General features: G+C 28.8%; 2 protein-coding genes across 2 annotated transcripts; one reads left to right on the top strand and one right to left on the bottom strand.

Annotated features, from left to right (window-relative positions):
* Nucleotides 1-18,280: 18,280 nt before the first annotated feature.
* Nucleotides 18,281-20,275, top strand: B0H65DRAFT_173303 (allantoinase). Its single transcript, XM_062821398.1, has one exon. The coding sequence runs from the start codon at nucleotides 18,482-18,484 to the stop codon at nucleotides 20,180-20,182; it is 1,701 nt and encodes a 566-aa protein (XP_062683428.1). The 5' UTR covers nucleotides 18,281-18,481; the 3' UTR covers nucleotides 20,183-20,275.
* On the bottom strand, nucleotides 20,276-21,182 carry B0H65DRAFT_173304 (uncharacterized protein). The gene has a single exon (XM_062821399.1). The coding sequence runs from the start codon at nucleotides 21,046-21,048 to the stop codon at nucleotides 20,368-20,370; it is 681 nt and encodes a 226-aa protein (XP_062683427.1). The 5' UTR covers nucleotides 21,049-21,182; the 3' UTR covers nucleotides 20,276-20,367.
* Nucleotides 21,183-21,360: the final 178 nt, after the last annotated feature.

The following is a 21,360-nucleotide window of genomic DNA, read 5'->3' as shown; positions in this document are numbered from 1 at the left end:
TTCCAAAATCCCCGTTCTGAAATTCTGGCCCCACTCTTTGAGATGCATCCAATTAAATTTCATCAAATCCTCGAATTTCAGAGCCAACATTCAGGCCCAAGAACGTTTCTGAACCAAAATCAGAATTTCAGATATTTCAGAAAGGCCCGTGCAATACTTCTGACAAGCTATTTCAGAACACCCACTTCAGAGGGCCATTTCAGAGCATCCAAACACGCACTTAGACCACCCGAACGGACCCTCGGGAAGCAAAGGGCAGCATATGGGGACGAAACGCTAGCCGAGTCGGTGGAGCTCGCTTTTTCCCTCACAGCTACGGTAGCCCATGTCGATTTTCGTTTCACATCACCAACTAGCCCTAATTTCAACTGGCTCCAGCTATTAGCTATACCCTACATATAAATATAAACCCACTTCCCCTTGCTAAAGTAATTATATATCCTATTGCATTACTCCCGTTATATAAACTGGGTTCTTTTTCGACTTTAATTAATTAACTTTATTTTGGGCAAGGATACTTTAGGTCTTTTAGATTTTATAATCTAATAACTTCTTTAAGACGAAGTGTAAGCGTATTTTAGCGTTTTCATTTTCTTCCTAATTTTTAGCGGGTTTAGTATAATTATCGTTTTCGCCTAAATTAATACTGTTAAATATAAATACTAAGAATTCGTTCCGGGGAGGGGGCGGGGCGTTACCCTTAATACTTTTCAAAATAGTAGGTATAATATAATAGTATTACGCAGGTTGGGGTTTCCTTATTATAAGTTAATATATAAATTACTATAAATTATCACTATTAAATTTAAGGGTAGTATTAATTATATTATATAGAGGTTAGCGCTCTAATTACCTAATATTACTTAGTTTCTAGGCATATTTAAGTTACTTTAACACCCCTTATACCTTCTAAACGAATTAATTATATATATTCTGTAATTAATTATTTCTATATTATTATATTTAATAATTAATAATTTAATTTACGTATTTACGTTCAATATTATAATTATTAATTATAAGGAATATCTTTACGAAATTAATAACGTTAATTATATTTTTATTAAAAGAATATATTAATAAAGCTATTATAATTATTTTTAATACCCTTATTAATTAGCTTAATTAGTATAAAATTCTTAAAAAATTCGCTAGTAGTAATTAGGACTTTAATAATTGGTTATTTAAAGGAAGACTCATAGTTTAAAGGATTTTACCCTTAGAATTAGTAAGATTCTTTTTTATTAAGTAAGTAAAGGATTATTTTTTAATAATAAAGAAGGAGTTTATTAAATTTAATAGAAGAATTTGGATTAAAAAGGTTATAATTATAATTGTAATAATTATTATTATTACAATTATTAATACAAATAGTATTATTATTAAAATTATTATTATTATTTAATTTTAAAAAGAAGCCGCTACCGGCGCTAACGAAGACGATGAAAAAGGAAATTTGGAAAAAGAAAATAAAAAAGAGGAAGAGGAGGATAATAAATATTGTACTGAGTAGGATATTAAAGAGGATAGAATTATTAACCTTTCTATTAATTTAATAATCATTAAGAAAGTAGCGTATAATTAAATTAATAATACGTATAATATTTGTTATAAATATTAAAAAGATTTTAACGATACTAATGTCCGAATTTATAATTAGATAAATATTTATATCGCTACTTATTATATTAATATTTTATTTAAATAGAATAAATTTATCCGTAATTAGTTTAAAAAAATCAAAAATTAAATTAATTATTGATTTATCGATTAAATTACTAAAACTTATTAAAATTATTAAACTTCTATTAAAAAGATTATAAAGAAATAACTTAAGGATTTCGAAAAGTAGCTATTTAATTAGAAGATGCTTATTATAAACGGGAAGAGGTTTGTAATTAATAAAGTAAATTCCCCTATTTTATAATTTACCGATTTTATTAATATAGTTTATAAATATAAGCCTATTTAGGTTAGTAATTTTTAGAAGTTTAATAACGAATTTAAAGAAATATTTTTAAAATATAAAGATGTATTTATTAATTTTAAAAGGGTTAATATATTAAAATATATTGTATTATTAATTACTTTTAAAAAAGTTGTAGTTCGTAGCGTTTAGGGTATTGGCTGCTCTAACTTGTAAAATTTCGCGTTTAATAAAAAGGATACTCTTAATTTTGATTATAAAAAGAAGTAGAAAGTAAATATAAGGAAGAAATATAGTATAAATAAAAATGTAAAGGATTTTTTATAGCCGAAAAAGAGAGGAGGTATTATACCGCTTTATAAAATTTACGAACGAAGCCTTTATTTAATAATATGCTATTATTATTTAATATTTAAAATTAAGGATAATTTTAAATAGAAATTAAGTAGTTTTATTTAAAAGCTTATTAATAAAAATTTCGAAAAGTATTTTAAAATTAGTAAAGAAGTTAAGCAAATTAAGAATTAAATATGGGACTACTTTATTACCTTTATATAAATTATTGCTTCGAAAAATTAAAAGAGATGAAAAATCAGTATTTGCAATTTAATATTTTTTATTAAATAAAGTATTATTAATACGAATAACAGTAAGGGTGATATTTATTTATTTAAGAATTTTATAATCTTTAATTCCGGGGCTTCTATTTATATTTTTAATAAAATCAATCGTTTTTCTTCGTTTCGAATAGCGTCCCTAAAGGATTATATTTGGGCTGGTAAATTTTAAATACTTATTAAAAATTTTAGGATTATTAACGTAAAAGTATAAAGAGAGAGGGGAATTTTAAAATTATAGTTAAAAGAAGTAGCCTTCTACTTTAATTTTATTATAAATTTTATATTATTATATTTATTTCAAAAGTAAAATTCTTATTAAAATTATAAATCTCCTAGTAATTATTTCCGTTAGTTAAATAATTTATTCTTTCATTTCGTTTAAGAAATTTATTATTAAACGGTTCTTAAATATTTATTCCTTTCTTTTAATTATACCGCTTTCTTTATTCGTCGAAATCGCTTTAATTCTTTTACTGGCTATCGCGTATATAAAATCCCCGCTAAATTTTAGTATAAACGATTTAATTATTATAATCTTTAAATTTATAAATATTTTTATAATATTGAGGGTACTAAATTTAAAGGGCCCGCTATTTATTAATATAATACGTATAATATTTAAGAATTAAATAATAAATTAAACGAAAATTATAAAATAGGAGATTTAGCCTAGAAAAGTATTTCGCTATCGATTTCTTCGAATATAAAGTAGGGAAAAGTAATTTTAAATATATTATATTTATTATTTATTAATGGATTGGATTCGTTTAAGATATTTATATAGCGAATTAAATAATTAAAACTATTATTAAAGGATTCTTTTCAATTATCGATACAACTAATTACCGGTATAATATTAAAATTAAAGATATTAAGTACAATAATAAATTCAATAGTTAATATATTAAGGATAAATTAGCTATACGCTTCATTATTTTCGAAGCTTTAATACTTAATATTTAAATTCAAAATAATGGTATTAAGCGTTTAGGGGGTATAATTAAAGAAAAAGCGTATATAATAATAAATAGTATTAAATTCCCTTATAACTTTTAATTTTAAATCGTTTTAATTTTAGTTTATTTTATTAAACAATTATCTAAGTATTTTTATAATTGGAAGTTACTATACAAGCGGTTTTACACTTTTATAGTTTATTGTAAGGGGGTATAAATCGAACCCCGTAAATTTAATTTTAATTATCTACGTATTTATAGTTATAAAATATATATAATAATTGGTATTATATAAAAGCAAGAATAATAGCGTAAAAAGTTTTAATCAAAAGTTTGGATCGGATTCTTTATCGGCTACGTTACTTCTTCTATCTGTTAAATTTGGAACCTATAGATTAATTATATTATTTATACCTGTAATATATTCTTTAACGAAGATTTAATTTATTTAAAGAACTTTAATAATTATAAAGAAGGATTGAAGTTAATTAGCGACGAAATTACTAATTTATTTATCCGAATTAATTAACCTTGTTAATTATCTATATAATATTTCGAACCCTTCAATACCACCTAAAATATAGAAAATAACAGTTTTACCCCTCTCCTACTATTATTCTTCGATAACGAACTTTAAGAAAATAATAACGAAACCGTCTAAAAACTAATAAAACCTACCGCTCAAAGTAAGATATCTATTAATTTTATATTTAACTACCCTACCCTATTAAATATATTACTAATTATTCTTATTACCGGCCTTATAATCAATTTATTAGAGTTTATTTCCTTCCTAACCTTCGAACTATAGGAAGCCGTATTTAACGTTAGGAAATTTATTTAATTAGTTAATGTTAGAAGATATTCCAGGCGGTGCGTGGATGTTTCCACCCTATTGTGACATATGTTGAGTTAGGTATGGGCATGCTTATCTGAATATGTTACGGTATATAAGAGTGTTTATTCCGTCCGTTTCTATTAAGATCGACAAATTAATTAATTATTACTTTATAACCTATTGTTTATTTTGTTTACACTTTATAAAATCGTATATAAAGTTCTAAATTAAAGTTTTCAATAGTTATTATCTTCGCTTCCTTTAATAAAATTATCGCTAATCGTTACGTATTATTATTTTATCTAATAACTAATTACTTACTTTTTTATTCTCTATTAGTATTATTTATGAAGTATGTCTTCGCATAATAAATAGTATTTATAATTCAATTTTAAATTGACTTTATTATTTTTTATTTGTTTTTTTCTTCCTGTTGTAAAGGGGGGAAATTTATTCTTTATTTCGATAACTTTGATATAATTATTAAATTTACTATCCTAAAACTAAGTATATTACTTATTCTAACTTTTTAAATTCTCCTCTTTTTTTATAATTCTTCTATTATCCCTACCGGTTTCGAAGTATACTTTTACTATAACGAATAATAACAATTCTATTTTAATTATAGCTTTTAAACTATAGGATAATTAGTAATTAAGTAAGGCGCGGCAAATTATTAACTATATTATATTTTATAAATAACTTTATTATAAACAACGTTTTTATACTGTCGCTTAGGATTTTATTATTAAGGTAGCTAAATTTTACTTTAATAAAATAAATTAAATTCTTATTAAAGAAGATTGGGCTACGAAGAACGAAAATTAAGGCTTCGATATAAATTAAATTATTAATATAGATGTAACTAATAAAAAAATTTAATTTAACCTACGAAAGTATCGCCGCTTAATTAAAAATTATCCCGTCCTAAGTGGCGAAATTTCACTATTTTCTAAAAATAAGGACGGTTAAATTTATTAATTTAAGAAGAAATATTATTACGATTATATAAATTAATTTAAATTTAATAATTAAAACTTTACTAATAATATAATTAAATAAACTACTAAAGTACTAATTCCTTTTAGTATTAATGTATTTAAAATAGGCTTTTAATTTTAGTTTCCTAATAATTTCTCTAATACCGTTAGAATAGCTGACGTTCTTTTTATTAATTTTTCGGATATTATTAAAATAGCCAACGCTCCTCCCATCCATCCGATTTAAGGCCCGATACTGCCTTCCTTACTACTAATTCCGGCCAATTAAAATATTTATCCTATATCTCTAATAAAATGTATTATTTTACACACTAATTTAATTATATAAATTGCCATTAATCTTATTCAATAATTCGCTATTAACCTAGTTACTACGTACTTTGCTAATATAATTTAAATAGAAGCGTTAATTCGATTCGTAGTAAAATAATAATAGGAATACTAATTCGAATACCCCGTTCCGACTATAATTAACACTTTTCTAATTTATTTTATTAAACCTCCTTAATATATCGTTCGTACTATTTAAAACGGTTTAACCCTAAGTACCGTCCGTACTATTAATTAAAAGTAGCGTATAATGCCGCCGTATTATAATATTATAATTAGGGCCCGAAATTTACATATTATTAGCGCTACTAATTAATTAAAATATTTTCGTATTAATTATAATAACCGGCGGCCCTTAACGGAAAATTTACAATATTTACTATTTTCTAACCAATTATCTATTAAGAAGGATGGAGGTTATTATCCGAATATAAATTATTTAGTAATTTATATATTAATAACCGGAATACGTTCTATTCTAATTATATATAGTATTATAATACCCGGTTATAACGCTCGTTAGTAAATTAAATAAATTCTGCTGCCTAATTGCTATTCCCGCTAATAGATTAAAAATATTATTCGTTAAATTCTTCTACCTTAAATTAAATTTCCTAATATTAAATCCCTAAAACTTCGTTTCAAATATAAAATCTTCTTCTAATTTAACCCTTCGTCCGTTAACTATATTAAATTCCTATTTAGCCTATTAACCTGTAATAGCCGACGGTAGATTTCGCCAAATCCCCTTCCGTTAATTTCTTTTATTATTCGGCCAATTTTAGTAGTAACGGTACGATATTAAATTCCGGAGCGTTTAATAAAATTATCCTTTATTTATTAAAAAGGATTAATTAATTAAAAACCTAAATTAATAAATATTCCTATATATTTAACGGGAATTTCAATAATAGAATTATTTAATAGAAGTTCTTTAATACTAGAGTATTTTATTTTAACGCGGATAAAAATAAGAAGAAGAAGGGTATTTATATTAATAGTAAAATTAATATCTATACTGATTATAGACTTTTCTTTAACGCTATTTACGAAATTTCGCTCATTTATCTTAAACGTTGTAAAATTATTACTAATAATATTCAAATATTATTATATAGAGCCGCCTTTTCTTAGTAGACTAATATACTTTCTAGCCTTAAACGTAGTAAGCTTTATAATAATTTTAACAAGATTATTGACACCCTTAACTAAATTTTCGGGGTTAGGTTTAACGAAGCTTAGAAATAGTTGAATACGTACAAATTTACCACAAAAATAAATAAGAAAAATAGTTATATTTTATACAATTACTTTATAGAAATATCTATATACGCTGATTTATAGGGTGATAGTAATAATTTTTAATTTTATATTTACTTGTAGAATAATTTACACTTAAAATTGAAATTCTACTACGCTAAATTATAATAGGGTATATAGTTTAGCAATTACATCGACGCCATTACTAAGAAGGCTAAAGCGGTGCGTAGCGAGCTAATTAATCTTTTGAATGTTTCGCGCTTTATTTTCTAAGTATTTATAAGTACTAATTATGATAAAAGTTCCCTTAATACTACTTCTAGCGAAGTATTAGCAAATTTTAGGGAAGTTTTTATTTATTAGAGCGATTATGATAATTTGAAGGATAAAAATAATAAGCGTTTTAATAATTAGGGTTCTAATAATCGGTTTAATAATAATAATAATAGTAATAAATTTAGAAATAATAAGTTTGGTAGTAAGTTTGGTTAGGATAATCGTAATAGCAATTATTCGGGTAATAATAATATTCGTTTCTATTGTTGAAATAAATAGTTCGGTAAGTAGTAGTTCTATAAGAATGGCTGCTATATTTATATTAATAAATCTAACGCTAATAATAGAGTATTTAAATTCGAAAGCGAAGGTTACAATTTTATTTATAATTTTGAAGAGGAAGTAAATAATTTTTATATAGATATATCGGCCTTTAAATATAATAATAAATCTTTTATTTATTTTACTAGTCCTATTAATTTTATTATCCCTATATTTTCTAATAATATTACTCCGATTACCCAGCTAACGCTTAAATTTATATACCCGGCTACTATTCTTAATAAAAACATTATTCAAAATACTTTTACCGAAGGCTATATAATATTTTTATTACTAAATTTACTATCCGATTTTAATTTTATGGAATTTTTTAAACATTTAAGAGTAGCCTAAATACTTTATAGGTCGTTTAATCTCTTATTTAAATTTTAAATTATAATTTCGAAGGGTTTCCGGGACACGTTCGAACGGGTCGGAAAAGTAAAAAACGTAAATATTAAAATAAGATTATCCGTATTAATAGACGGTTAGAAGCTAACCTCATCGGATATTATATATAAAAGTTAATATTATTCATTTACTTTTATTGAAAGTTAAACTATTAAAGCCATTCTTAATATTATATTACGAAACGGAGAATTAAATTTAAGGAAAAATACTTTATATTCGTAAATTAATATTAAATTTAGCCTAAATATATTATTAATTATAGTATATTTTGATTCGAGTTATTTATTAACTATAAAAAATCGTATATTTACTAATAGTTTTTTATTTAATATTCGGTATTTTTTGATTCTATTGAACGTTATAAGGAGAATTAATTTAAAAACGGTAATTAATATTCTCATTAAATTTAATTCTATATAGAAGGAAAAATTAATAATATTATAATTCATAATTATTTTTGAATATCCGACCTAGTTATTAATAAATTAAGCCTAAATATATTATTAAATATCAATTTCCTTCGTTACTATAGAATAAAAGTTAATTTTAATACTGCTCTTTACTCTTTTTGATCTATCGTTAATATAAAAGTACGCGGCGAAGTTTCTTTTAAGAAAGTAGAAATAAAAGAAGATACGCTCATTACCGAAATTTTCGCCAAAAATAATATAATTCTTCTTTTAAATTAATTAAGTATTTTCCTAATATATTATAGCGCCCAACTTAATAATTATTATAATTAAAGTAAACGTTTAGTATATAATTTTCATATTTAATATCCTTTCTTACTAAACATTACTATAAATAATAAAATATATAAAATAATCCTTTATTTTAATTAATCTAATAAATTAGTTTTATCCCCGTAAGTATTCGACTTAATATAATTATATACCGTTCGTTTAAAATTATTAAAAAAACGATATTTATCGACGCTTTAGACGTAATATATTTGGCCGCGGCAATTTAAGCCGGACTTTCTCCGGAATAATACACTATATATATCGACGAACGTATAAAAAATAATAAAGAAATTATAATTCGTAAAATAACTTTTAACGTCCCGTTTTATAAATTTAATGAATTTAATAATATTAAATTTTTTCCCTCCGAAATAGGTATTAATATTTATAATATTAATGCCGGACTTGCCTAATAAATTGAAAGCCTCCTAAGTAAATACGTTAACGTTTTTAAAAATAAAAGGATCGTTCTTATAAAGGAAGAAGATAAGATACGTATTAATTTCGTTGAAAGGTAATAAAGTTAACAGAGAATTATTAAACCTTACCTTCTTAAAACTAAAGATTGTAAATTCCTTAATAAGGAATGTAATATAATATACGCCTAAAGAAAAATATCTTTTATATTATAATTTACGCCTATTATATACCCCGTATTTATTATTAAGCGGAAAAATAATAGGGTTAATGAAAATCGTATTATTATTAACCTCTAACCGCTAAATAATATTATTATTCTAAATATATATCCGTTACCCAATTAAAAGAATATTATTAACGTAATAGTCGGTAGGAAATTCTTTTCTATTTTCGACGCCGCTAAATTTTTCTATTAATTACCTATCGTTATTTACTATTATAACTATATAGTAGTAATTAATCTTCGGGGTTTTGAATAATTTAATATTATTCTTATAAGTTTTAAGAACTTTCTCGCTTTCGTATAACGGTTTATAGACCGATTATTCTTCGATTACTATTTATTTGTACGAATATATATCGATAATATTATTATTTATAATATAATTAAAGAAGAGTATTTAAAGTACTTAATTATCGTTATAAATTTATTTAATAAATATTACATATATAATAGCACTAATAAATCTTTCGCCGTCTTCTTATTTATTTAATTATTTAATAGTATTATCGATAGTAAAAATCTTTCGCGTATAAAAAATCGAATTAAAGCGTTCTAGAAATTTAACTTTCTAAATACTTTAAATTTTTTTAAAATCCATTTCGATATAATTAGTTTGCTACGTAAAAGTATACTTTAGTTCGTAATTAAAGAAGAATTATTAAATAAGAAGAAGACTAAATTACTAAAACGAGTACGAAAATCGGGAAATTTATAATTAAGAGTAATAAAATACGTTCGGAAGGCTTATATTTCTAAAATTAAATTCGAACTAACTAAGGAAGAATTAAAAACTTTTTATAATATATAGGAGAATTTATATAATTAACCGTATTTATTTTATTATATTAAGAGCAAAATATTATTTATTAAAATAAATATTAATAAAAGCATTTATAGGATTTACATTTTTTAATTTAAATACGTATAGGATGGCGAATCTATTCTTAGTATTAATAAGATTCCCCTAATTATAATTAAATTAGTTTACTTCCTATTAAAATTAATTCTTCCGGCCAAAAACAATTATAGCTCTACGGAAACTAAAATTGTAGCGATTATTTAGGCCTTACGAAAATTACGTAAAATAGTTTAATCTAACGAATATTACGTAAATATCATTATTAATTACATCTTAATTATAAGTATTATTAAATATATTTCTCTACGTACTATGAATCTAATTAAAGTTAACTCCAAATTTATTAACGTTATTAATTTAGCTTCCTAATTTAATTTAAATATTTTTTATATTTGAAACGTATTGAACATCGTTCCTAATACATTATTAAAGTTACCGATTATTAAGCCCGCTAACAATAACGATATTTCCAATAAATTTACCGATATTTAATCCTATTTTAATTATTTAGAAGAAATTAATACTTTTATTTTTATATATACAGAAGTTTCCTAGAATACTTATATCATAATTCCTATAATTTCCTTTATTTTTCGCTAATAATTAATTGAAGTTTGCCTTTCCGACCTTAAATATAGTAAATTCTTCTAATTAATTACTAATATTAATTTTCCGAAGTATATTTATATACGCCAGTCTAATAAGCGTTTTAATTTACCTGCCGGGTTTTACCTTCATAAGAACGGCCTTTTATATTATAAATTATTAGGATAAGCATTACTTCTATATCCTTCGTTCCTATATATAGAAAATCCTATAATTCGTTTATAACAAAAAATACTATTTTAATATTAATAGGTTAATAGACAATTTATCTTACTTTTATATAGATTAACAAATATAAATAGTTCGGGAATACGTTAAATATTATAAAGTATATTGGTAGAATTAGTGCGATCGTTAATTAATTTTTAGTAAGCTTATACTAACTTGGACTTTTCCTAAGCTATATTATATTATTATTATAGATTTTATAACAAATATACTAATAGTTCTATTAATTAATACAATATAAAATATTGCCGGCTTCAATAAGTTTAATACTATATATTCTGTGACCTATAAATTTAATAAGAAAGTACTCTTATTAATAGGATATTCTATTTACAGCGTACGAAAATAGGCTACTATTCTATTATAAGCTTTACAGTATTATAATTAGGGTTTACCGGTCGTTATAATTAACAATTGTAATTTAAAGTTCGTTTTTACTATTTAGCGTAGTATTTTTAAAGTATTAGCGGTAAATTTATTATTTTCAATAGTTTATTATATTTAGACAAATAGTTAATCCGAACGTACTAATTAGACGGCGGAAATAATAATTCATATATAATACGCTATTAATATTCGGGTATAGCCATTTATATTAGTAATACTTTAATATAATTTGAATAATATTATTTAAGCTACTATTAGTATATTTCTAACCGAATTAATTTATAGTTTTAAACCTAAATTTATAATTAATTTATTAGTCCCGGATATATAAGAAGTAATTATAATAGAATTTTTAGCGCTAGTACGTTAAGAATTCCAACTGGAAACCGCCGAATTTATTAATAAAATAAGTATAGCAATTAAAGTAAAATATAATATAAAGTACTTTCTAATATCGTTTAAGGTTAGAAATAAAATTTATTTTCGCTTCGGTAAAAACTATTATTTATTAAGTAATCCGAAGAATAAATAATTAATAGAATAGATAAGTCCTTATAAAATTTTAAAAAAGGTTAACCCTTTAATTTATAAATTTAATTTATTTTCTTTATAGTATACTTATTTAGTAATTTCTATTATATATTTATAGAAGCTAACCTAAAGTTTTAATCCATTTGGAAAAAAAATTCCGCTTCCTTAATTTATAAAAGTTAACGGTTAAGAAGAATAGGAAGTCGAAAATTTGGTAGCTAGAAATTAAGGACCGAAAGATATTAAATATTTTATTAATTAGGCTAGATATTAGGATAAAGATAATATACAGGAATTACGTTCCAAATTTATAAGAAATTCTAAGGAAACAGTCAAAGAATTTAACGCTAAATAACCGTTGGAGTTACTATTCCAGGGCACTCGGAAGAAAGTCATTTAGCGTTTAATTTATAAATCGGGCCGTACTTAATTAATTATAATATTTAGAATAATAATTCTTTTAATAAAAAGGGGGGAAAAAAGGCGAAGACCATTTAATATAGAAATTTAAAAATATTTTCCTTTTATTATTTTACTTTTTGATCTTAATTTTACTCTTTTTCCTATCGTCTTCGTAAGTAATTTATTAAGATTAATAAAATTTCGCGCTTCTAAATTCGAAATTATAATATAATTACCAAATTAATACCGCCGACTTATAGTATATTAAATATCGTAAGTATTTCTTTCGTTTATTCTTTCATCCTAAATAAATAATTCTAATACGCGTACTTAAGGCCGCTAAAACTAAGTAATTATAATTATATAAAATAATAAAGTAAATATAATACCCGGCAAATAATTAAAGGAATACAAATCTAAATAGGGTCGAAGGTTCTTAATACATATATAATTCTTTCAATGTATTTAAAACCTTCATTTCTTATTAAAACCTTTTATTTATTCTATTTTCAACCTTTATAAGTAGCCGTATCTTTATAATTATTCAGTTTTACAATTATACTTACTATTTATTATATTTATTAACTAATCGTTTTATATTATTTAACCCTTAATCTTACTTTTATAATTAAGTACGACATTGAAATAATTACCCCGTAGTTTAATTACTCTTATATTAAAATTATTAATTAGATTATTTAAAATAGCAATTCTGATAGCGAATTGAATATGTTAAATAGCAACCTCCGTTCAACTATATTAGTAATCCAATTAGATAATTGCTTCCTTATTCTTATTAATTTAATTATATACCTTAACTGCTTTTATAAGAAAGGCGTCGAAAATAAAATTATTAATATAAATTACAATAGCCTCTATATTATCGTTTTAACTTTTATTACTATCAATATCATTACTATAAGTGATTAAACCTTCGTGCCCTTCTTTAATTATATTCGCTTTTAATATATAATTAACCATATTAATAATATAAATATCGTTTTAAATGACTTAAATCCTTATACCCGTCTTCCTTCGCGTAATAAAATTTACGCCCTTAATAATATTATAATTAAAAATTTTAAAATTAGTAAAGAAGTTACCTATTATTAAGTATTTCCTATAATAATTTAATATTTATTCGTATACTATAATAATCGCTTCGTTTCCGTTCTTTATAATATTATTAAACGTATTAGCATCCAAATCAATTTAAATTAAACGATCTTATATATTATTAGTAACTCTAATTATTATACTATAATAATCTTTACGTCCCTAAAATTCAATAATATTATCCTTTATAATGGATTCGGTACTTAGTAGGACTATTTTACCGATAATCATAATAATTCTTATACTATAATATATAATTCTTTTATATAGTTCATTTTTATCCAAATCGATATAATCTCTTATACTTATAAAGGTATAATTTTTTCATAATTTTAATATAATAAAGTCCTATTAATTATGCATATTATTAGCGACCATTTTAATAATAATATTAATCTTCCTATACAACCTATTTATTCTATTAGTCGTATAATTAACTTTAACGACTTTGAATTCTATAATACGTAAGAATAATATTAATTCGGCTACCTTATTAAGCATAAAACTAATACTTTCCGTAATCCTATAATCTTAATTAATATTATAAATGTTAAACCTTCCCTAGCTTGTAAAAATCCGCGTAAGCCCTTCGTTAACGCTATTAAAATTCGCGCTCGTACGGGAAAGATTACTAAAGAGAATTCGGTCGGTAAAGTCTACCCAATTAGAAATACAGTAATTCTTATATTTAATAAGGATTATAAAATATTCAATTTTAGAGTAGATATAAATTTCTAAAAATTACGTAATGAAATTAATATGATCATTTAAGATTATTATAATAAAATTAAGAAATACGAAAATAATTTTACTAACCTATAAACTTTCTCTTAGACCGTATTATACTATAATATGAAAATAACCTTAGAAAAAGCCATTAAATTACGCAATGATAATAACCCTATATTCGACAATTATATCCCTTCCCGCGCTTAACTACTTGCCCTCTAATATTATAATTATAAGAGTAGTCTCAATAAATAGATTAATAGTCTCTTAACGCATTTAGAATATTTATACCGCGCGTAAATTAATATAACTAAAAATAAACGTATTATTAATACTGTTATTAATACTCCTGTTAAATCCGCTAACTATATTAATATTCTTACTAAATTTAAGTAGACTTTATTTTTCTTATAGAATAATTTAACTAATTCTAACTACTATTAATTAACCGTAATAGAGGAACTACGTAATAAAATATTTAAAATAAATAAAAAATGAAGAAGATACGAATTCAACGCGTTTAGTATTAGACTTCTACTTTCCGTAGCCTTTAATTAAACGTATTACTGATTTTTATATTAGTTTACTCTATTCGCTCCAGCATATTATGACATATTGCTCAATCTAATATAATATCCGCTTAATCTACCTCCCGCTTTAATACTTTACTTAAAATCCGTTCGCTTTATTATCAAATACCGGAAATTTAACGGATTAAGGAAAATGCCCCTTCTATTAATCTTAAACGCTCTCGTTGTAAGAGTAATACTTTTTATATTTTAATAAGAACCGTCGCGAACTCGAAGAGGATTACAATGCCTATTAACAGCGGATAATATAATTATTATATAATACTCTTAGAGATTTTAATTACGAAAATTAAATATTATAATAATAATTCTAATAAATATATAATATTTTTCTGCAAAGGATATAAATACGGTTAAATATTAGATTTAATACTTATAATAATTAAGTTTACTAGGATAGATATTAAAAAAATAAATAATATTGAAAAGGATAATGATAATCTTGATAGTCTATTTATATTTAGCGCTCTTATTAATAAATAGTCAGTACTTTTCTCCATCTTTAGAAGGGGAGTTATTACGAGATATTCTAAGTAGTACTTAGATATTTCTACCCTATTATAATATATATTGAATTAGGCATAGGTATATTTATTTAATTATATCACGGTATATAAGAGTGCTTACCCCGTCAGTCTCTATTAAAATGAATAAATTAATTAATTATTACTTTACAACCTATTATTTATTTTGTTTACGCTTTGTAAAATCGTATATAAGGTTCTAGGTTAAGGCTTTCAATAGTTATTATCTTCGCTTCCTTTAATAAGACTATCGCCAATCGTTACGTACTATTACTCTATCCAACAACCAGTTACTTACTCTCTCATTCTCTATTAACATTACTTGTGAAGTACGTCTTCGCGTAATAGTTAAGTAGTAGTAGAATAAAATAGTTATAAAAGTAGAAATTAACTATTTAATTTCTAGGGGTAGTAGATTGGACTCTATTAAACGTTAAAACTTCCTTCCAATCTTAAAAATCTATTACGATTTTAAATATTACGATTTGGGTAATCTTATTAAATAAATAGAGGAAGTATATTTCGATAGTTATAGAGAAATAAAATTATAGATTAAAATCGATAAAAACGTTCCTTGTACTAAAGGTTTTTAAATCTTCGATTATATATAAATATATATATATATATATACAGTTAACACGTATAGTCGGTTATTAAAAGTAAAAGTTCGCTTTGTAATTAAAGGAAATTAATAATATAATTACGGTAAGGAAACGTATACCTCAATATTAATTAGTTATTTATTTCGGTTAATTATTACTTACGTTACTAAATTCGATTTCGAACTTATTTAATATAATATAATAAATACTTTCGTTAATATTTACTTCGATAAAGAAATTTATATACGTATACCTCCTGATTATTAAAAGTATAATATTATTCTTAAAATCCTTAAAGCCCTCTATAATTTCTAACGAATTCCTTTATTATAATAACGAGAATTTAATAGGACTTTCGAAAGCCTAGGGTTTAAATCGTTATTTGAAGACCCGCATATTTTCAAATGTAATAGAATCCTAATTTTCTATTATATCAACGATATTATTTTCGCTTTTAATAAATTATAGTACGATAAAATTACTTAGGTTACGAAGAAATTAAAGAAGAAATATAAATTTATTAATAGTAATAACCTTTAATAATTTTTAAATATTAAAATTATTTAAAACTGAAAAGTAAATTATATTTAATTATCTTAATAGGAATATATTTATAAAATTACCAAATTAATTAAAAACCCTTATACTTTTGCCTTTATTTTAATAAATAACGAAGAGTTTATACTTTACGATAATATAGCCTCTTTTAATAAAATCCGGGAATATTAAGTTATTATTAGCTTTATAATATACGCCGCCGTAATTACCCAGCCTAATATTACTTACGCCTCTAATCGATTAATTTACTATAATTATAATCCCGGTCTTCAATATCGTAAAATTATTAATAAGGTTTTATATTATTTTTAATACTATTTTAATTTCTCCCTTTATTATAATAAATTAATAAAATTCGAAATTGCTTTAAATACATCATATACTAATGATCTTCTAAATCGAAAGAATTCGTATAAATTTATAATTAAATATTTTAATAGTTTGGTTTATTAGAGTGTAATTAAATAAAAGATAGTATTTACCTTAGTAATAAATGTAGAATTGTTATTAATTTTAAACGCGACTAAGGAAACTATTGCTATTATATGTCTATATAAGGAGATTAATATTCCCTTCGATAAGGATATACTTATAATCGGTTATAATAATATATAAATAATCCGTATATCAATTATTAAAATAGCGAAATTAATAACTAAGTTGAAGTATGTCAATATTTATCGTTACTAATTAAGGTAGGAATTATAGAAGGAAGGATTGAAATTAAATATTTAGAAACGAAGAAAATACTAGCCGATAAATCAATAAAGGTTTTAGGATAATTAAATTATAAGAAATTCTAGGAATTAATAGGAATAACAAATATATTAATTCGTAAGAAGATAAGGATAAATAAAAAGATTCCGGATAATATTCTAAAAGATATTTATAATTTGGCTAGAGAAATTGACGTACTAAAAGAGAAATTTTATAAATAGCTTTACTTTTACCCTATTTAGAAGGTTTATAAGTAAGGAGGTATATTAAATTTAAGGGTAGTATTAATTATACTATATAGAAGTTAGCGTTCTAATTACCTAATATTACCTAATTTCTAGGTATATCTAAGTTACCCCAATACCTTCTATACCTTTTAAGCGAATCAATTATATATACTCTTCAATCAATTAATTCTACACCGTCACATCTAATAGCTGCAGTATATACGCTTATAAGGTTATCTTTGCGATGTGGCTGTTAATCTGACGCGCCAGGGCGCGTTTCTAGTGGTTGCAGCTGGCAAACATTTGATTTTGGGGATGTGAAACGAAAACCGACATGGGCCACCGTACACAGCGCGGAACGAAGCCTCACGATCCTTGACCACATATCCACATATTCACGATGCCTCGATCGGTCCAAACAGCTCGGGGCCAACGCAGTCCCAGTAGGGCGGTGGAGTCTCCTCGCGGCAAACGGCGCAAGGGCTTTCCATCGTGATGGATACTACTACTATCGAATCCCATTTCTCGGGTTTACCCTGATTTCTTTATCAAGGGCATGGCTTCCATCTCGAGAATCCGTCCGTTCTCACCTCTTCTTCTTTTTCTTCCCATCTTCTGTTCTACACCTACTATCCTGTACCTACAGAACACTTCCTATTTCTTTGTTTGAAATATAACAATCAAGTCTCTTATCAGCTTCACTCGATCTTCTATTCCTTGTTCACCGAAACGGCGTCTCACATATCGTATCCCGCCTCTTATCAGCCAACATCTTACACCGGCACGGCACACCCCTTCCAGGCGTCACACACACCCCACAGGATAAAGTCCGAACACAGATAAGCTCCCGCATCCTGGTGATCATACATCTTATCCCCGGATCCCGGTGAACATTTGTGTTGTGAGCTCGTGAGCTTTTTACCACAAACCAAACAAGAAGAGGAAAGACGAGAACACTCTCACTCTCCCTTTGACTTTTGCTTCCTCTCCTTCTCCTAGAACTAGCAGCCTTGCCGCTTTTCACAGAGGGAGCTCCCAAGCCACATCTAAACCACACCTACAACACATAACGCGCAACAATGACGGTATCAACCTTCCTCCCGGACGCGGCATCCGAGCCGCTTGTGGTGCTCGTCTCCAACAGGGCCGTTCTCACTCTGCCTGACGACTCGCTCCTCCTCACACCCGCCACCGTTGCCATCTCCTCCACCACCGGCAAGATCGTCTTCGTAGCCCCGGCCATCCTCCCCCAAGAAGCGTTCCCTGCGTCGAGCACATATGTGGACTACGGCAACAAGCTCATACTCCCTGGCCTCGTAGACGCCCACGTCCACCTCAACGAGCCCGGCCGTACAGAATGGGAAGGCTTCGCGACTGGCACGAGGGCGGCTGCCTCGGGCGGCGTCACCACCGTCATCGACATGCCATTGAACGCCATCCCTCCCACCACCACACTCGAAGGCTTCAGGGTAAAACTTGCTGCTGCTCAGGGTCAATGCTGGGTCGATGTTGGCTTCTATGGCGGCGTCATCCCCGGCAACGCTGATCAGCTGCTTCCCCTCGTCGAGGCCGGTGTCCGTGGCTTCAAGGGATTCCTTATCGAGTCCGGAGTCGAGGAGTTCCCCGCCGTCTCCTCAAGCGACATTGCCCTCGCCATGACCACCCTCAAGGACACACCAACAACGCTCATGTTCCACGCCGAGATGCTCCCGCCCATCACCGACTCGGTCGGCGACGGCGTCACCCGCTCCGACCCGCCCCTGGCCCCCAAGGGCGAGCTCACCAGCTACTCCACCTTCCTCGAGTCGCGCCCGCCCGCCTTCGAGACCTACGCCATCGAGGAGATCCTCTCCATGGTCGACCTCGCCCCACAGCTGCACCTGCACATCGTCCACCTGTCCGCGACCGAGGCCATCCCAATCTTGCGCAACGCCCGCGCCCGCGGCGTCAACATCACCGCCGAGACGTGCTTCCACTACCTCGGCCTGGCCTCGGACAACATCGAGGACGGCGACACCCGCCACAAGTGCTGCCCGCCCATCCGCGAGCAGTCCAACCAGGACAAGCTCTGGGCCGAGCTGACCGCCGGTGACGACAGCTGCATCCGCACCGTTGTGTCCGACCACAGCCCCTGCACCCCCGAGCTCAAGCTGCTTCCCGACCACTTGGCCGTCCAGCCCGAATTCGACGAACAGAACGGCGCCATGCTCCGCCGCCCCAGCCTCCGCTTCCACGACTCCGGCATCGACGTCACCCTCCCCGAGGATCTCCCCGAGGAGAAGCACGACAAGACCGACTGCTGCGGTAATCACGAACACGCCGCCGAGCTGTCCCACGTCCAGCAAGACGCCGCCGCCGGCCCCCAGGGCCAAGGCGACTTCTTCGCCGCCTGGGGCGGCATCTCCTCCGTCGGTCTTGGCCTGCCTATCCTCTACACCACCGCCACCAAGCGGGCCACTCCTTTGTCTGTTGTCGACATCGTCCGGCTGTGCTGCCAGGCCACGGCCAAGCAGGTCGGTCTCTCGCACCGCAAGGGCGGGCTCAAGGTTGGCATGGACGGCGATGTTTGTGTGTTCGATGATGAGGAGGAGTGGGTGTTGAAGGCGGGTGATATGAAGTGGAAGAATAAGTGCAGTCCGTGGGAGGGACACCAGTTTAAGGGACGCGTGAGGGAGACTTGGTTGAGAGGCAGGAAGGTGTATCAGCTTGGTGGAGGCAATGGGGGTTTCGTGAGTGTGAAGCCGGTTGGTGAGGCGATTACTGAGAGGAGGGTGGTTTAGGTTAGTTGAGGGACTGGTTTAGGGGAAGGAAATGGGGAAGGGAAAGGTGAAGGATAAAGGATGGACGGCCATGAGAATGAGAGATGAGGGATGAGGATTTGCATTGCATTTTGTTAGCATTTCTTTTTCTTTTCTGGGTCTGGATCATATCTGTCTGAAGCATTTTATAAGGGGTATCTGGCTGGTCATGGCTTCCTGGGATTAGCGAGTTTCGCGGTTATACCACTGAATTGAACGAGGCGTTTTGTGAAGCGCTTCTTATCTTCAATATCTTTTTCTTGCTTCGCTCTTGATGTGCCATGATGAAAGCGGAAATCTGGTTGTGATGCAATGTATTGCCATGGCCATAGATTGGATCGGTCGGTGCTTCGAGCGAACGTGAGACCAGAGATGATATAGGTACGGCCGATACAGTGAACCAGGCAGTGAGTTGTTTCAACCGACGACCTTCGGGGTTTGTCTTTGATAATGGAGACGGACCGTGACAGAAGGCAATTGGACCATCCATCCGGAAATGGATCGATGTCGTGATCAAAGTTCCGTTCCATCGTACTTGCCCAAACATGTGGAATGGATGGACTGTGATGTGATGTTCGTTCTTTCCCCAACTTCCACTTCCACTCGTGACTGACTGGAAGCTGCCCGGCCCCCTCATGACCCCCGCCAATCAATTCCCCCTTTCGTGATACAATGGACCTGAAGTTTTTGATATTCATAGGAGGAGAGGGAGATGGGAGGAGGGGTTCAGCATCACATGATCCCGTCTCACAGTAGGTAGAGGTAGACTTCTGGGCTCTGAATGGGACTGGACAATCTGAACGCAAGATTGACTTCATTGAAACACTGGTCATTCTACACCTCTGCATGGACGGGATGTGAAATGTTAGCTTGGTACGGCGATCCTACAAGAAACAGGGAGCAGAAAGGCAGACGACAAAACAGGTATTTTTTGTAGCAAAAAGTAAGGTTCTTTCAGTTGCCACCCGCAAAAACCAAGCTAACATCTTATACACTATCGGTCTGCGATCTTCAAGTAAGGTAGAACAAGGAGGATAGTACCACCGTTTCAGAATTCCTCGATCTTTTTTATGATCAGAAAGATTAGAAAGCGGGGTCTGTTGTTGCAAGTTTTAGATGTCTGTGTCTTGTTTGTCTGGCTGTCTGGCCTCGTCGGTCGC

Source organism: Neurospora tetraspora (genome assembly GCF_033439725.1).
Source record: "Neurospora tetraspora strain CBS 560.94 chromosome Unknown B0H65scaffold_3, whole genome shotgun sequence".
Taxonomy (NCBI): Eukaryota; Fungi; Ascomycota; class Sordariomycetes; order Sordariales; family Sordariaceae; genus Neurospora; species Neurospora tetraspora.
Note: the sequence above shows the minus strand (reverse complement) of the source record. Positions and strands in the feature narration are given on the sequence as shown.

What these genes read in the sequence shown, in the direction of transcription:
- B0H65DRAFT_173303 (XM_062821398.1), top strand. Translation starts at nt 18,482, where the DNA reads ATGACGGTATCAACCTTCCTCCCGGACGCGGCATCCGAGCCGCTTGTG.
- B0H65DRAFT_173304 (XM_062821399.1), bottom strand. Translation starts at nt 21,048, where the DNA reads ATGCAGAGGTGTAGAATGACCAGTGTTTCAATGAAGTCAATCTTGCGT.